Source organism: Brassica oleracea, chromosome C4, assembly GCF_000695525.1.
Source record: "Brassica oleracea var. oleracea cultivar TO1000 chromosome C4, BOL, whole genome shotgun sequence".
Lineage (NCBI taxonomy): Eukaryota > Viridiplantae > Streptophyta > Magnoliopsida > Brassicales > Brassicaceae > Brassica > Brassica oleracea.
Window position 1 is genome coordinate 9,689,673 of NC_027751.1, and position 17,901 is coordinate 9,707,573.

The following is a 17,901-nucleotide window of genomic DNA, read 5'->3' on the forward strand; positions in this document are numbered from 1 at the left end:
CTTATGACGAGGAAAATCGTCTTGACAACTTGCTTTCCCATGGGCCATGGATGGTTTGATTATCAACAATCTAAATATAAAAAAAAAAAAAATATATATATATATATTATCTGTAAATTACAACTTTTTTTCTGTTTCTCTTTCTATGGTAAAAACAAAAAAAAACAAAAAAAACAAAAACGTAGTGCTCTCCCTCTTCTTCTCTTTGTTGTTCTCAACCAATAACTTCTGAGGGATCTCTTGATCCCTCCTTTCTCTTTCTCTCTCCTCTTCAGAACATTTCAACATTTTTTCTCGTCAAGAAAAAATCAACGCGTTCAAGGTTTTGAGCCTTTCAGATTTTGTTACATTGTATTCTTTGTTTGTTTGTGTTGATTTGTTTCTCTGTTTGCTTTCCCTGCAAGTTTAGGTCAACGGGAAGATCGTTAAATCTTGAACGGAAAAGGTTGTCTCCGGCGTGTGGGTGGTGGTTACACACTAACCGGGGTCAACCCTCCATAAAAATTCAATGGCGACAACAATGAAAGGCCTTCTCAAGGGCCTTCGTTATATTACTCAAATTTTTGGTGAGTCTCCTCAATATTCCCCCTTAATATAAGCAAAACTCTGTAATTTCAGTCATAGTAATCCTTCTGTTATTGCAGACGAAGATAAAGAGGATGAGATGCAGATAGGTTTTCCGACCGATGTAAAGCATGTTGCTCACATCGGCAATGATGGTCCAGCCACCAACGCGCCGAGCTGGGTACGGTCTCATACATTATTACGTATTTTTGTACATATCCATATGAATGTATACTCATCATCATTGTTTTTGCCATTTTATGGAAATAAACGGCAGATGAATGACTTCAAACCTCAAGAACATGAGCAAGGTCAAGTCGTTTCCAGAGGAAACTCCAACAAATACAACCCTCAAGGTTTAGTTTTTCTTTTTCTCTGTGTGTCAAACTTTTAATGGAAAAATCTGTTGATAATGTGTTTGTTTATGTCAACAGAGATGAACCAAAGTGGAGCCGGGCTAAAAGAATTGCTTCCTCCAAACACCAACGAGAAACAAAAACAGAAAACAAGGCGTAAACCGGGGTCAGCGGCTAGTCCAAACCACAATGGTGGTTCTGCATCATCAGATGGATCAGTGAAGCAGTCAAGACATAACAGAAGCAAACACGGGTCAATGGACTCATCATTGAGTGATCAAGAACCTTCAGTACGTAGTAGAAGGCGTGGTGGTGGTAGCAAAGACACAGAAGGTTCTTCTAATCTTATTATTCCTGATGGTTCAGCTCCACCACGGAAGGCTACATCGCGACCGAGGAAACTAAAAGGATCAATAGGAGGTGAAGGGTCTGTGAAGAAATCATCTAAAGGAAAACCCGAGAGTTCACTTGATGATACATGTAATGATATTATCTGAGAGATACTTAAAAACAAAAAACATGAAATGTAACTTGTGAGGCCACCTCCGTGTGAGAGTTTGTTTTAGTTTCTTGACTGCTCAAGAAGGGAAACAAAAACTTGGCTCACAAGAAACAAAACAGTTTCTGAAGGAAGGGAACAGAAAGAAAATGCATATAAACTATGTGAATCAATCATATATTAGATTGTTGTTTTTTCTATCTATTTTTTACGAAGATCTATGCCAGCTTTCTTGGCGACAGCGTCGAGTCCGTTCTTCTCGATTGTCTTCAAGGCCTTGGTGCAGGGGCGGACGCAAGATCGTAATTAGATGGGGGCACATAACATTTTTTCAGTATATCTAGTTCTAGAGTTGCAGGGCATTTCTTAAGCTGGTACTAATTATTGAAGAAAAAATAAAAATTAGATGGGGGCACGTGCCCCCGTACGTTACTACCTGCGTCCGCCACTGCCTTGGTGGATAAACGGAGTTTGACAAAACGGTTGCCAGCTTCCCACCAAACTTTCTTGTACTGTAAGTTGACGAACTGCAACTTCTTGATCTTGTGGTTAGAGAAAGAGACTTTGTTAGCTCTGTTTGCTTTCTTCCCAGTAAAAGGACATATTCTTCCAAAAAAAAAAAAAAAATTCAAAAACAGTTTCAACAAAAAGGAGACATACCGTTCCTGAATCAAAATAATCATATAATCAACAGTAACTGTGTTTTCTTAGGGGGACTTGATTTAGGCGGCGCAGTTAATTGTAACAAAAATCTATGTATATATACATATGTATCTATACATTTTTCTTATACCCTTAGCATTAAACTAAAGTCAAAGGTCTTAGGGTACAAGAAGATGACACTATGCAATGGAACTTAAAACATATATACACATTTTTTACAGACATTATTGCAGAGAATCAAACATACAGAGACAAGTCCTACCCTAACAATACTCGCAAGAGAACCATATCAGAGCATGATTATTAGTAAGTTCTTAGGGTGAAGTTTTTAGCGGAATATAAGAACCGGTCTCTTAACTTTTAACTAAAAAAGCTAAGAACCGGCTCTTAAATTAGAGTTTTAAGAGACGGCTCTTAGCTTTTTTAGTTAAAAGTTAAGAGTAAGGTTCTTATATTCCGCTAAGAACCCCACCTTAAGAACCCTCCAATAATCATGCTGTGAAGGAGGAGAGGAATTTACGTGCGACAACTGGCTGAAGACGAACGGGAAAGGAAGGAAAGGAGATACGGTTGCTGACGTCACTAGAGGGACTATGCGAGATTCTTAAGCCACTGAGCTGTAACGTGACAAATCGGAGCTCCTTTGACTTAGCGACGAGCTTTGCCGATGAGGTCATTCGCAGCCAAGCGCCATGCGTAGCCATTGTCGTCATTTTTTGGATAATGAAGGATTCTTCTTCTTTTCATTTATTTTGTCGAAAAGCCTTCTTCGTCGTCGAAGGTTATAACATGTTTAGTGGGGTTCTTAGGATGATGTTTTTATCGGAATATAAAAACGCGTCATTTAATTTTTAACTAAAAAGAACTAAGAACCGGCTCTTAAAAATTAAGAGACGGATTCTTATATTTCGCTAAAAACCCCAATAATCATGCTCTTGCATTCCCTAAACCGTCAGTTTTATTTGATAACCAGATAGCGTTTATAGGCCTGGGCGTTCGGGTACCCGTTGGCATTCGGATCGGGTTTTTCGGGTTTTCGGATTTTCGGGTTTACGCTTCTAGGTCCCATACTAAAATTTTATTAGTACGGGTCGGGTTCGGATAATAACACTTCGGGTTCGGTTCAAAATTGTATTGCATCATAAAACCCATAAAGTAATCATATATCGTACGGATTCGGGTTATATCGGTTCGGTTCGGATATAACCAAAGTAAAAAACAAATTTTTTGAAGTAAAACATAAAGAAAAACATCTAAATTAAATAAAAATTAATCTATCACATATAAAATTGATAAAATAACAATAAAATGTTAAATCAAGCATGAAAACAAACATCATTTGTAAACAATATGTATTGCCTTATAGAGAGTAAACTTTTTATTTCGATGAGCAAATTATAAAATACTTATTTATAACTAATTGTGTACTTAAAGCATTTATTAGAATTTTAATATTTATTATTATATATAATATTACCACAAATATTGAATTTAATAATTAGAATACTTGTATATATTTCAAAATATTTATATTGACTATTAATTTCGGATTTTTCGGGTTACCCGTTCGGGTGCGGTTAATAACACTTCGGGTTCGGATATTTTTTGTACCACTCTACAAGACCCGTTCGGGTATTTTTACGTTTCAGATCGGATAACGGGTCGGGTTTTTCGGTTCGGGTTCGGTTCGGATTTCGGATTCCGGATTTTATGCCCAGGCCTAAGCGTTTATTTGAAGGATAGTAAGTTCGGTTATCGGCCAATCTCAGCTCCAAGAGCAAGCCGGTTAAATCAAAATCAAAATCAAAACCGGGACCTTAAGCAACCAAAAAAAAATGTATGGTTTCAACTTCATTTTTTTAAATTCTTGAATGCACAAATGTAAGGAGGCACAATTTACATTATTATATAAAAAAGTTACATGCAATCAAAACTTGGCATTTCAACAATATCCAATGTTGGTCGATTCACTGCAAAGTACTTCGTCCGGTAGCAACATCATCATCTTCTTCATCGTCACCACTATCATACTAGCTTTCCTTTGCTTCCATAAGGTGTCGGTATATCCTCTTTAAGCCGCATTTCAACGTGTGTTTTCCCTGCGGCGAGAATAGCGAGTTCTGTCATTGTATCTCGGTCTATCTTGAGCTCTCTGCGGCTGCGGCTCAACTCTCCTCTGCCTCTCTGGTGATCGTTGGACTATCTCTCCATTCACAAACAGCTCAGCTGTAAAGTCGACAACAGAGCCATTAAGAAGATATTAATCAGTAACTACAAGATAACTTGAGTAAAAATTGAGATCTAATCGAGAAATGCATATTAAAAAAAAAAAAGCTGATGTATCTCTCGCAATTGATATAATCCATTAAGACTCACTACTTTGCTAAGATGGATTAAGTGAAGCATGAAGCAAAACAAGGGTTGCAATATATGTTTCATGTTCAACCAGGCTGCAGTTAGATTATAATACAACCAATCTGAAAAAATCGGCTAAGATAAAGTACTTGATGCTAATCATAGCTCAAAGACTCATTAGCTTCGCCAAGATGGACTGATAATCAAAAACTGTTTTCATGTTTCAAGAGGAAGAAAAAAAAGCACTCGAGAGTTACATGCTATATATGTTCTCTCCTAAACCAGCTTGCAGTTAGATAATATTAATAACTATCTGCAAATATTAGCTTAGAAGAGAAAAATAGTTTTGGTGTCAGTCCATTAGCATTCAAAGCTAATCATAGCCAAAAAGACTCATTAGCTTTGCCAAGATGGACTAATCAAAACATTGCTTTCATGTCTATAGAGAAAAGCACTGAGACTCGAGAGTTGCAATGTGAAAGGCACTAACAAAGATTCATTTTGAGAACTAAAACAGAAACCACCATGAAGTATTTACCTCCGTAATCTTTGTTTTCAGGATCCACATAGGAATCAGGAAGCACAAACAGAACACCAGGCAAACCTGTTGAAATTGTAAACAAAGAAAGAAACACTTAAAGAACACTCTTTTATTAACACTAGCTAAGACAAGAGAGAGTGAAGTGCAAGTAAAGACAAGACCTTCAAGCTTAGTAGAAGTCTCTTCATCAATCTCACACCCAAACCCTAAATACCTCTCACAAGAAACATTGTAGATTCGCTTCTTCGCTTCTTCCCCACTACACAAAACCAAAACAAAACAGAGTAAACACACAGCGACTCAAACTAGTTGAAACACATCAGCTAAGGTTTACCTCCCAACGACTTTGGCTAAGGTTTGGATGTAGCAATCAATCATCTCCTGCTTCGTCGCGCCTTCGCCTCCAGGCTTATCCATAACAATCAGCCAGTGCTCGTAATCGCACCCCGGAAACAGAGGCGCCATCTCCGTCGGAGGCCGATCGCTGAAGTTCGAGCCAGAGTTCAGCGGCGAGTAAGCGGAGCCTGACCGGTTAGCTCGGCATCGGATTGAGACGAACCGGGTCGAGCAAGCTAACCGAGATCCAATCACATCGCAACCGGAACTAAATCCGCTGCAGTTAACGGAGGAGGAAGTCTGAGGAGGTGCCACTAAGATGGAACTGGACAAAAGTGGGAGGAGCGTGAGGTGGCGCGTGCCAGAGATAGGCAAAGGCAAGGCCATTGTAGTAGGTAGGCGACTGAGGAAGCGAAACGAAGGTACTAGAGGTTTTAGTGTGGATAGGGTTTTTGGTAGATTTATTCATTTTTGCTTTCTTTATATTATGGAAAATTATATATGGGCTTCTCATAAACTGGGCTTGAAGCCCACAAAATCTAGACCTTCGCAAATTATCCGGATATCAAGTCCCCCAAACCAGAAGATCTTGGAACTGTGAAGTTTCCTCTTTTAGCCCAATGCTAACATGACAGACATGGAAGAGAGTCGTTATGTAATATGTATGCAATCTCTAAGTGGTTTATAACAGCTATGGGTTACTGCTGCCACCAAGAAGCTCTTTTCAGTAATAATCATCCCATCCCAAACAAGCAGAAACTCAAGGCCAAAAAAATACAATAAAGGAATATTCAAAAGAATGAATACAACAAAAAGATAAATAACGATAATCTGGAGTTATTGTTAAACAAGAATATAATTAAGCACGCAAACTTCAAAAACTACAACTTCATATGAAATACTGAAAACAACTTATTAAGAAACTAGCAAAATAGATAATCCAGCACAGGTCGACCTCCTTGCCAAACCGCATCATTACAGCGGAGAGTGGAGGTTTCAGAGGTCAGGGATAAAACCACCATTGCAGTAGTCTTTATTCCTCCAATCACTGTTGTTGAGCTTGTCTACCATAACCTCCGCCATATCCAGCTTGCCCGTTCACTTGGTGGTTTCCATAGCCTCCAGACCCATCAGAAACATCAGCATAGCCACCACCATGGCTGTTAGGCCGCCCACCGACTGCACCATAACCAGATTGTGTTCCATAAGAGGAATCATTTCCACCATAGCCATAACCCTGGCTGCCATAACCTGCAGATGCACCTCCTTGACCCATCACTGCTGAACCTGGACCAGAACCACCCCAAGGAGCAGCAGCAGCATTTCCATATCCCACGTTGTTACCATAACCCGATGGTGCTTGACCTTCCCATGAAGGTCTCGGACCACTTCCAAAACCAGCTCCAGGGCCACCAGGATTCCCATACGGCGCACCAGATGGATTGCCATACCCTCCTCCAAAACCCCCATAACCTGCACCGTTGCTTCCATAACCATAGCCAGTACCATACCCAGAAGCAGCACCATAAGGAGGATAACCACTTCCAGCGTTTTGAGGCGGCATGTATCTATTGGAATCAACACGACTCTCGTAGCCACTTCCACCAGAACCACCGTAGCCCGGGAAACCACCGCCGCTGCGACCACCACCTCCTGCCATTCCAGGGTTAGCATCTTTAGGAAGAGCTCTCTTAACTTCCACTTGTTTACCGCTTAAATCGTGGTAAGTCTTGTGTAAAACAAGGTCAACCGAATCTTCAGAGTCGAATGAAACAAACCCAAACCCTCTAGGACGCTGTGTGGCCTGGTCAATCATAATAACCGCATCGCTCACAGGACCGTAAGTCTCGAAGTAAGCCCTAAACTCATCTGATGTTAAAGCAGGAGGCAAACCACCAACGAATATCTTCTTGGTCCTAACGTTAGCACCACTATCAAAACTCCTAGAACCATTAAAACCCCCTTGTCTCCCTGCAGGACTCTGCTCGTCTCTAGACATTGCTCTCTTCACATCAACCTAATATGAATTAAAACCACATTAGAGCTTGAATCTTTAACGTTCACTAGAGAAACCCAATTCGTAAAAAAGAGAAATTTTGGAACTTTACATCTCTATTATCGATATGATGCTTGTCCTGGAGAACTCTATCAATAACGGCGGGATCGGAGAATGCGACGAATCCGAATCCTCTGGGACGACCTGTAGCTTTATCTCGCATCACCGTCACCTGCAAAACCTCTCCGAAATTGCTGAAGTATTCTCTCAGAATATTCTCGTCGGTTTCCCATGAAATCCCGCCGATAAATAGCTTTCCCTGATCTGATTCCATTGCTTACACTCTCGATGTACCCAAAATGAAAAACCCTAGATTGGTCCCCGACGAATCCTCCCCGGTGAAGAAGGGGAAAGGAGGTAGTGACTCGAGAAAATTAGGGTTTGGGATTGTGAAATCGAGTGAGAGTCAGAGAGAGAGAGATGAGGAAGTAACAGACTTGGAAAGTAGTAATGGCCCATTGGGCTAAGGAGAATGAAAGAGACCAAACTTTAAATGGCTTGACAACATTAAGCCCAAAATTAAAGACGTGTGAGAAGAACATGAGTAAAAACACTATACTGATTAAAGACTAAATGATCAATACATATTTTAAAAAGATTTTTGAGAACCAAATGATATACATATTAATCAGAAAAAAAAACTAGACCAAAGTAAATGTTTCGTCCCGCTATGTTCTAGATATCGTCAAGCGCAATACCCGAACTACGAAATTTCATGGTACCACTGTAAAGGAGTTCCCTATCAATTGAAGCAGAGTGAAGAAATCAATATGTAACATCCCGAGTTGTGATATATGGAAAGGCTTAAGAGAATTGATTTGGCAACCTATGTCACCAAAGTTAACTTACCTTTTTCGTTACACATCCGTTTAGAACTCCAGAGTTAAGCGTGTTTGGACTGGAGTAGTGAAAGGATGGGTGACCTATCGGGAATTGATTCGCGATAGCGTGCGAGTGAGGCCAAAGCACGGGGAAATGTCATGTGGTGATTGCAGGGTCAGTAAACAAGACTTTCGGGCCTTGGAAAATTAACGGACCGACCGTCGGACGGGATGGAGCCCACAGGCCGACAGAGCAGGCATGGGCGGCCCATTAGCCATGGGCGGTCGGAGCGTTATAAATGGTATCAGAGCTGGTTAGCCATCTCAGTTCTGACCCGAGAGGCGTCTTGAGACCTGTTGTGGGGCGCAACGAGGACGTTGCGTTCTTTGAGAGGGGGTGAATTGTAAGTTGTAACATCCCGAGTTGTGATATATGGAAATGCTTAAGAGAATTGATTTGGCTACCTATGTCACCAAAGTTGACTTACCTTTTTCGTTACACATCCGTTTAGAACTCCAGAGTTAAGCGTGCTTGGGTTGGAGTAGTGAAAGGATGGGTGACCTATCGGGAAGTGATTCGCGATAGCGTCCGAGTGAGGCCAAAGCACGGAGAAATGTCATGTGGTGATTGCAGGGTCAGTAAACAAGACTTTCGGGCCTTGAAAAATTAACGGACCGACCGTCGGACGGGATGGAGCCCACGGGCCGAGAGAACAGGTATGGGCGGCCCATTAGCCGTGGGCGGTCGGAGCGTTATACAATAATTGTCTGTGTAGTAGGACTACACCACTCTTCTCCGACCATCAGGAAAAAAAACTACACTCCATAATCTAATCTTTATAAAGCTTTTCCAAACATAAACTTCACTCCATAATCTATCATTAATAAAGGTCATCTATGGCCCGCGACAAAATAGTCGGGAAAAAAGAAGGAAGAAAACATTATTTCTTTTTGGGAGATGATATTGTTATAAATTGTGCATAGTCAAGAATCTCAACGTTGAAAGAAGAACCATGCATATCTATTATTCCCATAAATAATTGACAAAATTACTCATAACGATAGATTTAGAAATAAAAATTTGAATTACATATTTAGTATTCTTATACTTGAAATCAACATTTAGTATTAAAACAATATCTAGAAAGTAATATGCTTGCCTAGTTTTCTAATGATGATTAGATATTATGTTACATAATAATAGAGCTATTAACCAAATAATGAATACATCTAAATATAGGAGATGGATTACAACAAGAGAATGGGATCTAATCTTCCTAAATGAAGATTTGTTTCAAATCATCAATCATATACTAATTCCTATCGAGACAGTGGTAGTTAGGAGAGTGGACAATGAATGGATGAGTGACAACAAAGAGTGGATAATGCATGTATGAGGGATAACAACGATTGGACAATATCAAGTCTACAGAGAAAATTTTCTCACCAAGGAGTAATGTTTAAAGTTAGATTGTCTATTGAGATAGAGTTTGTGGGTTTTAATGCAACGCTATACAGAAGAGTGATGGGGAGGGTGCCTAATGGATTGCCTGTCAAAACAACATTTGTGCAATTAATATTCAGAGATCAGTAAGATAAAAATACATTAAAATGCAGTATTGTGTTAGGTGTGTTTTTTCTAAAGTTTAGTTTTAATTTTCCACGGTTGAAGATGCGACTTTTAACAAAGAGTCTGTATGTGATTTTAGCAAAACTAATATAGCCGTTAGATGGTATTTGTTATCAGGGAGACCAAAGAACAGTCTATCATCCCAGGTTTGCCTGATGATTTGGCTTTGAGATGCATAGCAAAGCTTTCTCACGGCTATCATGGAACGCTCGAGTGTGTCTCTAAAGATCGGAGAGATCTAGTTCACAGTGAGGCTTCCTCGTGCTATAAAGCTAGAAATAGATGGTCAGAGAGATGGTTGTTTGCTCATTCTAACTACCAATGAATTGCTTATGACTCTGATGCTGATCGGTGGCATCCATTGCCTAGGAATGGAGCTATTCATGATGGCTGAGATCATTCTTTGCGTGTGTTTGTGTTTCAAGCTGTCTTCTTGTGATCGGGGGTTGCTATGTGTCATCGTTTCCTTATGAGGAGCATGTTGTTGTCTATTAAAACAACATTAAGATGCAGTATTGTGTTAGGTGTGTTTTTTCTAAAGTTTAGTTTTAATTTTCTGCAGTAAGTGAATTTGTGCCAATCTATTGAGAGAGGAAGAGAAAAATTTACATATTTGTGCTTTTTGTGTTTATCTTTCATAATCTGGTACAATAGACTAAGAGTTTTACTTGTATAAATTGATGTGCACTAGTGGTTTCATACTTGTCCATTTTTCTATCAACCACAAATTCAAGTCCCAATAATATCAATTTTGCAGTTTAAAAAAAAATTACTCTTAACGGAACTCTGAAGCATAATTATCACATTTCCAGTATCAATTAAACGGGCTACAAAGGTCCACAACTCTCACACATAAACCAGTAAAATGACTAAATATGGATTCAACTAGAAAAATAAATGTTTAACTAATTATAAATTTTCTATCCAATTTAATAATTTATCCTTCTTGGTTTTATTTGATAAAATTACCGGCAGCTTTTTCTTCTTTCTTGAATATTTTTTAGGCAGATAATTTTACTATGATCTATCTTTGGCATAGAAAACACAAATAAAATGAATGCATTTATTTAGCACAAAATGAATAGAAGACAGAAAAAAAAAGAGTTGAAATATGCTTTGAAATATACTAGATTTGGGCTAATGGACTTAATCTAAAGTCGAGTAATCTGCCCTTTGGGCTTATAATGTATAAAAAATCTTGTTGACAAAAAAAAAAATGTTTTGAAATATTAAAAATGGCTCCAATAATTGATTTTGTTTTTTTCTTCTTAAACAAAACATTAAAGGATTAAACCAACGGCATAAACTCCGTGAAGCTACCGTCACTTTCATCTTTTATGAAATCCCCCCAACGTTCCTATTTCTATTCAAACACATCATCGAGGCAAAACATAAATTAAACACAAACAAACAAACAAAACCATCTCTCTTTCTTCCTCTCCCTATCACAAGAATCAAAACCGAAACAGAAGAAACATCACCACCACCACCAAATGGGATGTTTTATGGGCTGTTTCGGTCTCTCTTCCAACAAAAAACGCAGAAACTCCACCAGGAAGATCCTCCCTCGACATCAAGTAAGCTTCTTTCTTTCTCCAAGTCCAACAAATCAAAAGAACACTCTAACACTTTCTCTTGCAGAGAATCTGTAGCTATGAGCTTCTACATTCTTCAGATCCGACAGATGCAAGTACCGTTGCAGATAATCCTGAAAAGATCTCGAGTTCGAACCTCAGGTCAGTGTTCCTTCCCTTTACTCTGTTTTATGGATTTGGATTTACTCAAAAAAGATGATACCTTTTTGCTCTAACATAATCTATCTGATGATAACCGGTTAAGAAAGCCAAACCAAGACCGGTTTAGCTGTTCATGAGCTGGATTGTAACATACTAATATGTGGGTATTGTGTCAGGTGTGAAGTGGAGACAGAGGAGGAAGAGAAGAAGGGAACAAAGAAGACGAGAAAGAGAGTTAGATTTGACTTGAATGTACAAACCTTTGAACCAGCTCTACCTTCAAGATATGAGAACTACTGCAGTGATGATGATGAAGAGGGAAAAGGAGAACCAAGCAAGTCATCTTCGGTGGATATGTCAAGTAGTTCGGTGTATCCTCCGAACTATAGATACCACAACTGTGTTGACAGTTTCGAAGAGGAAGAAGATGAATTGGGCTATGGTGAGAGTGATCTGAAGGATGAAGACTATTACACAGACGATGAAAACGACTATGAAGATGATGCTGATGATGAAGAAGAAGAAGAGGATAATGACGACAAGGACGTGACTCCTCTTTTGAATCCAGTGGAGAATATCACGCAGTGGAAAGCTGTTAAAGCAAAGCCAGCAAGAGTTAAGGAGCTGATGAAGGAGAATGTTGAAGTTGTTACTGATGATCAAGCAAAACCGCTGCTGAAGGAGATAATAGTCAATACTAGCCTTTCCAGTTGGGTATCACCAATTGTGGATATCACCAACATGGAGAAGAGGTAAAAATGGTGAATGAGAAGAAGAAACAGTGTGTGTGTTGTTTTTTGTTTTTTTTTTTTTTGTAACATTTGCTGATTCTTTGTGTGTGTAAGGATATAATTATGATTTGTTTGTTTATTTTTTCCCACTGGTTGTTTTCTGCAACTAAATCTTGATAAAGTTGTGATGTTTTTAAAGAAGTGCTTACAGTTTAATTAGCATTGGTATGTTGCAGAAAGACATTACATAGTTTGTTTAGTTATCAAAACCCCTGTCAAAATCAAACAGCACCGAAACATATTTTGGTTTGAAAGATTAGCCTCTATTGAACAATACAGCAAGTAATCTTATATACTCTCACTCCGATATTAGCTTTTATCTGAGTCTACATCCTTCGTTTGGACTGGTCTTCTTGTCACAACAAGTCCACTCTCTTATGTTGGTTTCTTCTGTCCTCACAAAAAAACTGTTTGCTGAAAAGAAGCCAACGAAGCTCTTTGTTAAACTCCATGTTAATGTTTGGTTGATTGCGGGGTTTTGAAGGATTACATAATTGTGCAGATGCAGGAATCTGAATCATCGTCATCTGTATCGCTTACTTCGCTGCAAAACATAAAAATGGAAGTAATAGTAAGAACTAAAGTAAATTATCTTCAATTGCAAAGGGAACAGACAACTGGTCCCTATAGCAGAGGAACTACATCGAAAAGAAGTCACCAAGTAATCTAACTTCTACAACAGTTGCATGAAATGAAAAAGGGGATAAGTTAGTTCATTATCTCCAGGTGTTTGATGCTTAATTCAGATTCTACAATCCCCAGATTCATGTGAGGAACTAAACACAAACACTAAATTGCAAAACCAGCTGTTTCTTTTGGAATAGAATAAAGAAAAATGACAAAGGCAAACCTAAGTCTTTCTCACAGACACATCAACAATAACACTGAAAGCTAAATGAGTCCCAGCTTGACAACCATTCCTAACCAAAAAGGCCACAACTTATAGATCAAGAAGACCAATCCAAAACCACTTAAATCAGCACCAACCTAGAAATTACTTATTAACATCTAATCTAAGCAGCAGAGGTCCAATCAAAACAGAGATTATTATTCCTTATATTATACCTTGGTTCATAAACTAAAACCTCAGCAAGATTATCTCCTTTGATGTCATTCCACTGGACAGTCCTCTTAATCTTGTCAGTACTTCTCGACATCCCTCCTTTCCTTGGAGGCAACAAACACTGCGACTCACTTTCTTCCTCTTCCTCCTCAGATATCTGATCCTCAGGTTCACTGCTCTTTAGACTAACAACAACAACATCCTTATCACCATTCTCACGCCCATTGGCTTCCTTATCCTCTCCACAAGTCGTCTCCATAACACAGACCAAAAGGGCAAAGAAGATAAAAGATCCTTCCTTTATTTCCTAATCCACGAATTGCATCACACCCTAATCACCAAAAAGCAAAAGTCAACGCTTTGAAGCAAAACCCAGATCGAGATCGGAAAAAAAGAACGCGTTACTTACGTAGTCACTCGCGACGGTTTCTCGGAGGAAAAAAAAAACTCAAAATTTTCTCGGGAAAGTTAAGATTTTTGAGAAGGATTAACGTGAACAGAGAAACCCTTTAATCGAATTCAGCAAAAAGTTTGAAGAATCTTCTCACCAATCCAGAAGAAACCTCAAAATTTTCCAAATTGTTCTGATCCGATAATAATCAAAAGGGGGAAAGTGGGAGAGACGACGCGTTTCTCTCTGCTCTGTTCTGATTGGATGCTGACAAGAGCGAATGAAAAGTCGTTAAATTGAATCGACGGCTGAGATTTAGCGTGAGGGTTTGGTAGATCAGATTAAAGCTCGCGGTAGGTAATCTCGTTATGGAGTTTTATTATGTGGGCGTTGACTAATCATTTTTAATTAGTAAACTTGCAGTATTTTAATGGTTTAGTTGTTGTTTTTTTCTTTTATAATTACGACTTACAAGTACAACTTGATGATGTATAATTTAATTTAATTTAAAATGCTTTGAATTTGTCATAAAAGTTAACAACCAAACTTGTAGATTTATATTTAGATAAATTGATAATCTATGGTGACTAGTTTTAAAATTATCAGGAAAAGTTTATATTTTACAAGTTCTATCATCCAAATGAGTTTATATTTTAGTATTAATGGTCATCATCACAAAGATTTTTTTTTTATAAAAGTTATCATCATCACAAAGATGGCGGATGAGTTTTAGTGTTTTTATTTTAATCTGTACATATAAGAATAATAAGAAACTCTTAGTTCTGAATTTGTAGAGAAAGATATACATATGGCTATATACAGTGGCCACTCTTTTACGCTAAGCAACCCAACATCAAGGATAAAGAAGAAAGGTGAATTAGTACGTGGGGTGATGTATACGTTAGTGAAGTCAAAAGCATATAAGATTCGTGTGAAACCGACCCTTAATCATACAATCTACCTAATCATTTGTTTTTAATTGTAAATTAACTTGGATTACATTTCAAGAATTGCTTTTTACCGGTAACGTCCACAGAGGAAATAAACAATCGATACTGTTCTTTAACAGTAGTAGCATTTTAACTTTAAGGGTTTATGGAAACACATTAGCTCAAGCAATCGAGACTAGTGGGTACTGGGTACTGGGTACTGGGTACGAAACTATTTATCATTTCAAATTTGCTAGGGTTTAATAATATAAGATATATAATAGTCGTTTTTTAGTTCTTCTCAAAGCTTAAATTATATTTGATGAATCAAAGTAGCCATTTGAATTTGATACAGCATTGCTTTGTATTATGCTATAGAATTAATTATAGGGTGCCAATATGGAACTAAATCTCTAAAGTATTGTCCCATTAGAACTAAATTCTCTAACCTTGTCAGTATAGAATTAATTCTTGTCCCCTTAGAACTAATACTTTGTGAATCTACTGTTTTGTCTTTTTCTTTATAATATAATTAATAAAATTTTAAAAACTATATGGATTAAAAAGGAAATACTTAATTAAATAAAAATAGGGCAATTTTTTCCCAACTCTCGGTCCCGTTCTCTCCGACTCTCTTTCCCAATCGAGAGACGATTTCTTTCTCGCCGGCGACACCTTCTGCCTCTGAGATTCTTGGTTCGTCGGAGAGCTTCAACGAGGAGTCACATCGCTTCTCCCTCCTGCTCAAGCTCGGGAGTAGCTTCTCCTCCGCCGATCGAAGCTGCTCAAGCTCGGGAGTAGCTTCTCCTCCCCGATTAAGGACGATTAGTTTCACAGTTGTTTTCTTTTGCTCTTCCTTCATCTCGGTTCTGACAATTTGAAGGTTAGGCTTTGAAATCCCCTTTACGATTTTGTTTTTTTTGTTTGTTCTTTATGTTTATTTGCATGTACTACAAATTGTACTAGATAGAGAGTTAGTTTAAAACACAAATCGAAACAAGTTTATGGTTTTCAGAGGCGGAATGTGGTTGAGTGGGGAGTGAGATTGGCTTGTTGTTGAGGTGATTTTGTTGTTGAGGTGATTTTGAGTTCTAGTTTGTTTGGTATCGGCTTTATTAAGGTTTAGAATTCATAATAGACTTGAAAAAGCTAATGACTTTGACATGCTTTAGACATCGATTTTACATACTTGTTTTGGGATCGAGTTTGTTATTTGAATTGAATTTGTCGATAGTGTGTAGTCTTTTGTTATTCATTTGGTGCGTAGCTTTGACTCTGTTTTATTTTAGAGGTAAACACATTTGCTAGTTGATTATATTTTGTTTCGATTTGTGTTTCTAAGTAGTTTTGAATTGTAAAAAACTAGTTAAATGTGAGATGGTTATATTTGGTTCGCTGTTAACTTATGGAATTCATGTTTTTTAGGAATGGCTCACCAGTTTCCTAAACGCATTCTTCAAGAAGGTGCTGAGACGCAAATGGATAAGATTAACAACACATGTAGAAGGACGCTTCTGAAGGCGGTAAAGGTGGCTCTGAAAGATGAGTATGAGGAAGTTTTGAAAGACCCTGTCTTCGGGCCTCTTCTGGCGATCATAGAGAACAACCTCATCTACTCAGGGAAGATTATTCACAGCTTCATGTGCAAGCAGCTCAGGGTTTCCAAGCTTCACGAGCTGTGGTTTATTTTTGCGAAGAGGCCTCTTAGGTTTTCTATGCAAGAATTTTATGCTGTGACTGGATTGAAGTACAAAGAGGAACCCGACGTAGACTTCATTAACTGGAAGAATGATAAGGGGTTCTGGGCTAATGCGCTGAAGACCAATGCGAAGATCAACTTATATACTATAAGGGATGAGCTCCTTAAGGTGTGTAACGAGTGGTCGTATGTGGACAGAGTGAGGTTAGTGTATCTGTCCATTATACAATCATTCCTCATGGCTAAGGATTGGAAAGTGTATATCCCTCAAGAATACATCCGCTTGGTGATGGATTTTGAGAAATTGAGGATGTATCCTTGGGGTCTTCGCGCTTATGATGAGCTGATTGCATCAATACTCAGAGCAAGAGAAGATGTGCATACGAAGAACAGCTACGTGTTGGATGGATTCTCATATGCGTTTCAGATATGGATTATGGAGGCAATTCCAGACATTGGTTCTATGGTGGGTAAATAAATAAAAAAAAACGTGAAGAAAATGAGATGTAGGAATTGGAAAGGTAGTGGTAAAGTATCCTACCAAGATATCACCAGCCTAGAGTCCCACTTTGATAAGGTAACTGATATTTCTTCTTTAAATATTGAGTTCAATAAATGTTCAATGTAAGCTTAGTGTTTTGTTTGTTCTTGCAGGGAGAGCTGTTCACATTTATATCATCTACTGGTGATTTCGATGTGATTGCTGATACTGAGTTCCTTAGGAAAGATGAAAAGAAGGACGAAAGAGTTGGTCGTATTGTTGAATTGATCAATGCGAAACAAGACTGGACGCATTTCGATTGGGAAGCTGAGTCTTTGCCTGCACATATGGACCTTTCTGATTCAGAACAAGATGAACCGGCTGATGTTGCAGAAGAACCGTCAGCTATTGCAGAGGAACCGACTGTAGTTGCAGGGGAACCGACTCTTACTGTGAAAAGAGGCAAGCGCAAGCTAATTGATCCTGGTGCCGAGTCTCGAAAGAAACAACTGCTTTGTCAACGTGCGGCTGACACAACAGTGGTGTCTCTAGTGAAATGAAGACCTTCATTGAAGGTTTGTTCACCGCTTCTTTCAACTCTTTTAAGGAAGTGGTGCAGAAGGACATACATGAGCGTTTTGACAACGTTGCCAATGAGGTGGCTCAACTCAAGGAACAAGTCTCTCAGCTTAAGGGTCTATCGGAAACAGTGGGAAAAGGCAACACATCTGAGATTCTCTCTCCTTCAGCAACAATTGGAAAAGACCAAGGACCATCATCTCATAGTACGGGTCCTCCCGCAGCAAAGGGAAAAGGCAAGGCATCTGCAAATGTGGATCCTCCTCCGGTTCGTCGTAGCCCTCGGCCAGTAAGAGAGGTAACCAAAAAATGAAGCTCTGTGTATTTTGCTATGTCGACTCTTTTGATGTAATGTCCTTGTATTGTAATATGTAATATATCGGCTTGTATGAACTAATGATGATGACTTGT

General features: G+C 38.6%; 5 protein-coding genes across 6 annotated transcripts; 2 read left to right on the forward strand and 3 right to left on the reverse strand.

The window, feature by feature from the left end:
* Window positions 1-180: 180 nt before the first annotated feature.
* Window positions 181-1,818, forward strand: LOC106340612 (CRIB domain-containing protein RIC1-like). Its single transcript, XM_013779461.1, has 5 exons — window positions 181-322; window positions 410-566; window positions 645-745; window positions 842-920; window positions 999-1,818. The coding sequence occupies exons 2-5, from the start codon at window positions 509-511 to the stop codon at window positions 1,415-1,417; spliced, it is 657 nt and encodes a 218-aa protein (XP_013634915.1). The 5' UTR covers window positions 181-322; window positions 410-508; the 3' UTR covers window positions 1,418-1,818.
* A 2,100-nt stretch (window positions 1,819-3,918) lies between these two features.
* LOC106337368 (multiple organellar RNA editing factor 2, chloroplastic-like) lies at window positions 3,919-5,756 on the reverse strand. Its single transcript, XM_013776466.1, has 4 exons — window positions 5,313-5,756; window positions 5,140-5,237; window positions 4,976-5,041; window positions 3,919-4,308 (listed from the first exon to the last, which is right to left on the reverse strand). Exons 1-4 carry the CDS (start codon window positions 5,699-5,701, stop codon window positions 4,166-4,168), a joined length of 696 nt encoding a protein of 231 aa, XP_013631920.1. The 5' UTR covers window positions 5,702-5,756; the 3' UTR covers window positions 3,919-4,165.
* Window positions 5,757-6,102: 346 nt separating this feature from the next.
* On the reverse strand, window positions 6,103-7,783 carry LOC106336858 (heterogeneous nuclear ribonucleoprotein 1-like). The gene is made up of 2 exons (XM_013775815.1): window positions 7,423-7,783; window positions 6,103-7,331 (listed from the first exon to the last, which is right to left on the reverse strand). Exons 1-2 carry the CDS (start codon window positions 7,642-7,644, stop codon window positions 6,360-6,362), a joined length of 1,194 nt encoding a protein of 397 aa, XP_013631269.1. The 5' UTR covers window positions 7,645-7,783; the 3' UTR covers window positions 6,103-6,359.
* A 3,443-nt stretch (window positions 7,784-11,226) lies between these two features.
* LOC106337236 (mitotic apparatus protein p62-like) lies at window positions 11,227-12,769 on the forward strand. Its single transcript, XM_013776307.1, has 3 exons — window positions 11,227-11,398; window positions 11,463-11,557; window positions 11,734-12,769. The coding sequence occupies exons 1-3, from the start codon at window positions 11,315-11,317 to the stop codon at window positions 12,311-12,313; spliced, it is 759 nt and encodes a 252-aa protein (XP_013631761.1). The 5' UTR covers window positions 11,227-11,314; the 3' UTR covers window positions 12,314-12,769.
* LOC106337237 lies at window positions 12,485-14,052 on the reverse strand. Of its 2 annotated transcripts, XM_013776308.1 has the most exons (4): window positions 13,821-14,052; window positions 13,414-13,742; window positions 12,839-12,892; window positions 12,485-12,762 (listed from the first exon to the last, which is right to left on the reverse strand). In XM_013776308.1, exons 2-4 carry the CDS (start codon window positions 13,668-13,670, stop codon window positions 12,705-12,707), a joined length of 369 nt encoding a protein of 122 aa, XP_013631762.1. In that variant the 5' UTR covers window positions 13,671-13,742; window positions 13,821-14,052; the 3' UTR covers window positions 12,485-12,704. The 2 variants fall into 2 exon arrangements, with proteins under 2 accessions (XP_013631762.1, XP_013631763.1); XM_013776309.1 differs by having other exon boundaries at window positions 12,485-12,892.
* Window positions 14,053-17,901: the final 3,849 nt, after the last annotated feature.

Bases quoted from the DNA above. Each gene is read 5' to 3' on its own strand.
- LOC106337368 (XM_013776466.1), bottom strand. From the start codon at position 5,701: ATGGCCTTGCCTTTGCCTATCTCTGGCACGCGCCACCTCACGCTCCTC. The intron at 5,238-5,312 runs GTAAACCTTAGC...GGTTTTGTGTAG, and splicing joins TTAGCCAAAGTCGTTGGGAG to TGGGGAAGAAGCGAAGAAGC. The intron at 4,309-4,975 runs GTAAATACTTCA...TCGACTTTACAG, and splicing joins TGAAAACAAAGATTACGGAG to CTGAGCTGTTTGTGAATGGA.
- LOC106336858 (XM_013775815.1), bottom strand. From the start codon at position 7,644: ATGGAATCAGATCAGGGAAAGCTATTTATCGGCGGGATTTCATGGGAA. The intron at 7,332-7,422 runs GTAAAGTTCCAA...AATTCATATTAG, and splicing joins ATCATATCGATAATAGAGAT to GTTGATGTGAAGAGAGCAAT.
- LOC106337237 (XM_013776308.1), bottom strand. From the start codon at position 13,670: ATGGAGACGACTTGTGGAGAGGATAAGGAAGCCAATGGGCGTGAGAAT. The intron at 12,893-13,413 runs GTATAATATAAG...TATGTTTTGCAG, and splicing joins GTTTTAGTTTATGAACCAAG to CGAAGTAAGCGATACAGATG. The intron at 12,763-12,838 runs GTAATCCTTCAA...GCTTCTTTTCAG, and splicing joins TCCTGCATCTGCACAATTAT to CAAACAGTTTTTTTGTGAGG.
- LOC106340612 (XM_013779461.1), top strand. From the start codon at position 509: ATGGCGACAACAATGAAAGGCCTTCTCAAGGGCCTTCGTTATATTACT. The intron at 567-644 runs GTGAGTCTCCTC...CTGTTATTGCAG, and splicing joins TTATATTACTCAAATTTTTG to ACGAAGATAAAGAGGATGAG. The intron at 746-841 runs GTACGGTCTCAT...AATAAACGGCAG, and splicing joins CCACCAACGCGCCGAGCTGG to ATGAATGACTTCAAACCTCA.
- LOC106337236 (XM_013776307.1), top strand. From the start codon at position 11,315: ATGGGATGTTTTATGGGCTGTTTCGGTCTCTCTTCCAACAAAAAACGC. The intron at 11,399-11,462 runs GTAAGCTTCTTT...TTTCTCTTGCAG, and splicing joins AGATCCTCCCTCGACATCAA to AGAATCTGTAGCTATGAGCT. The intron at 11,558-11,733 runs GTCAGTGTTCCT...GTATTGTGTCAG, and splicing joins ATCTCGAGTTCGAACCTCAG to GTGTGAAGTGGAGACAGAGG.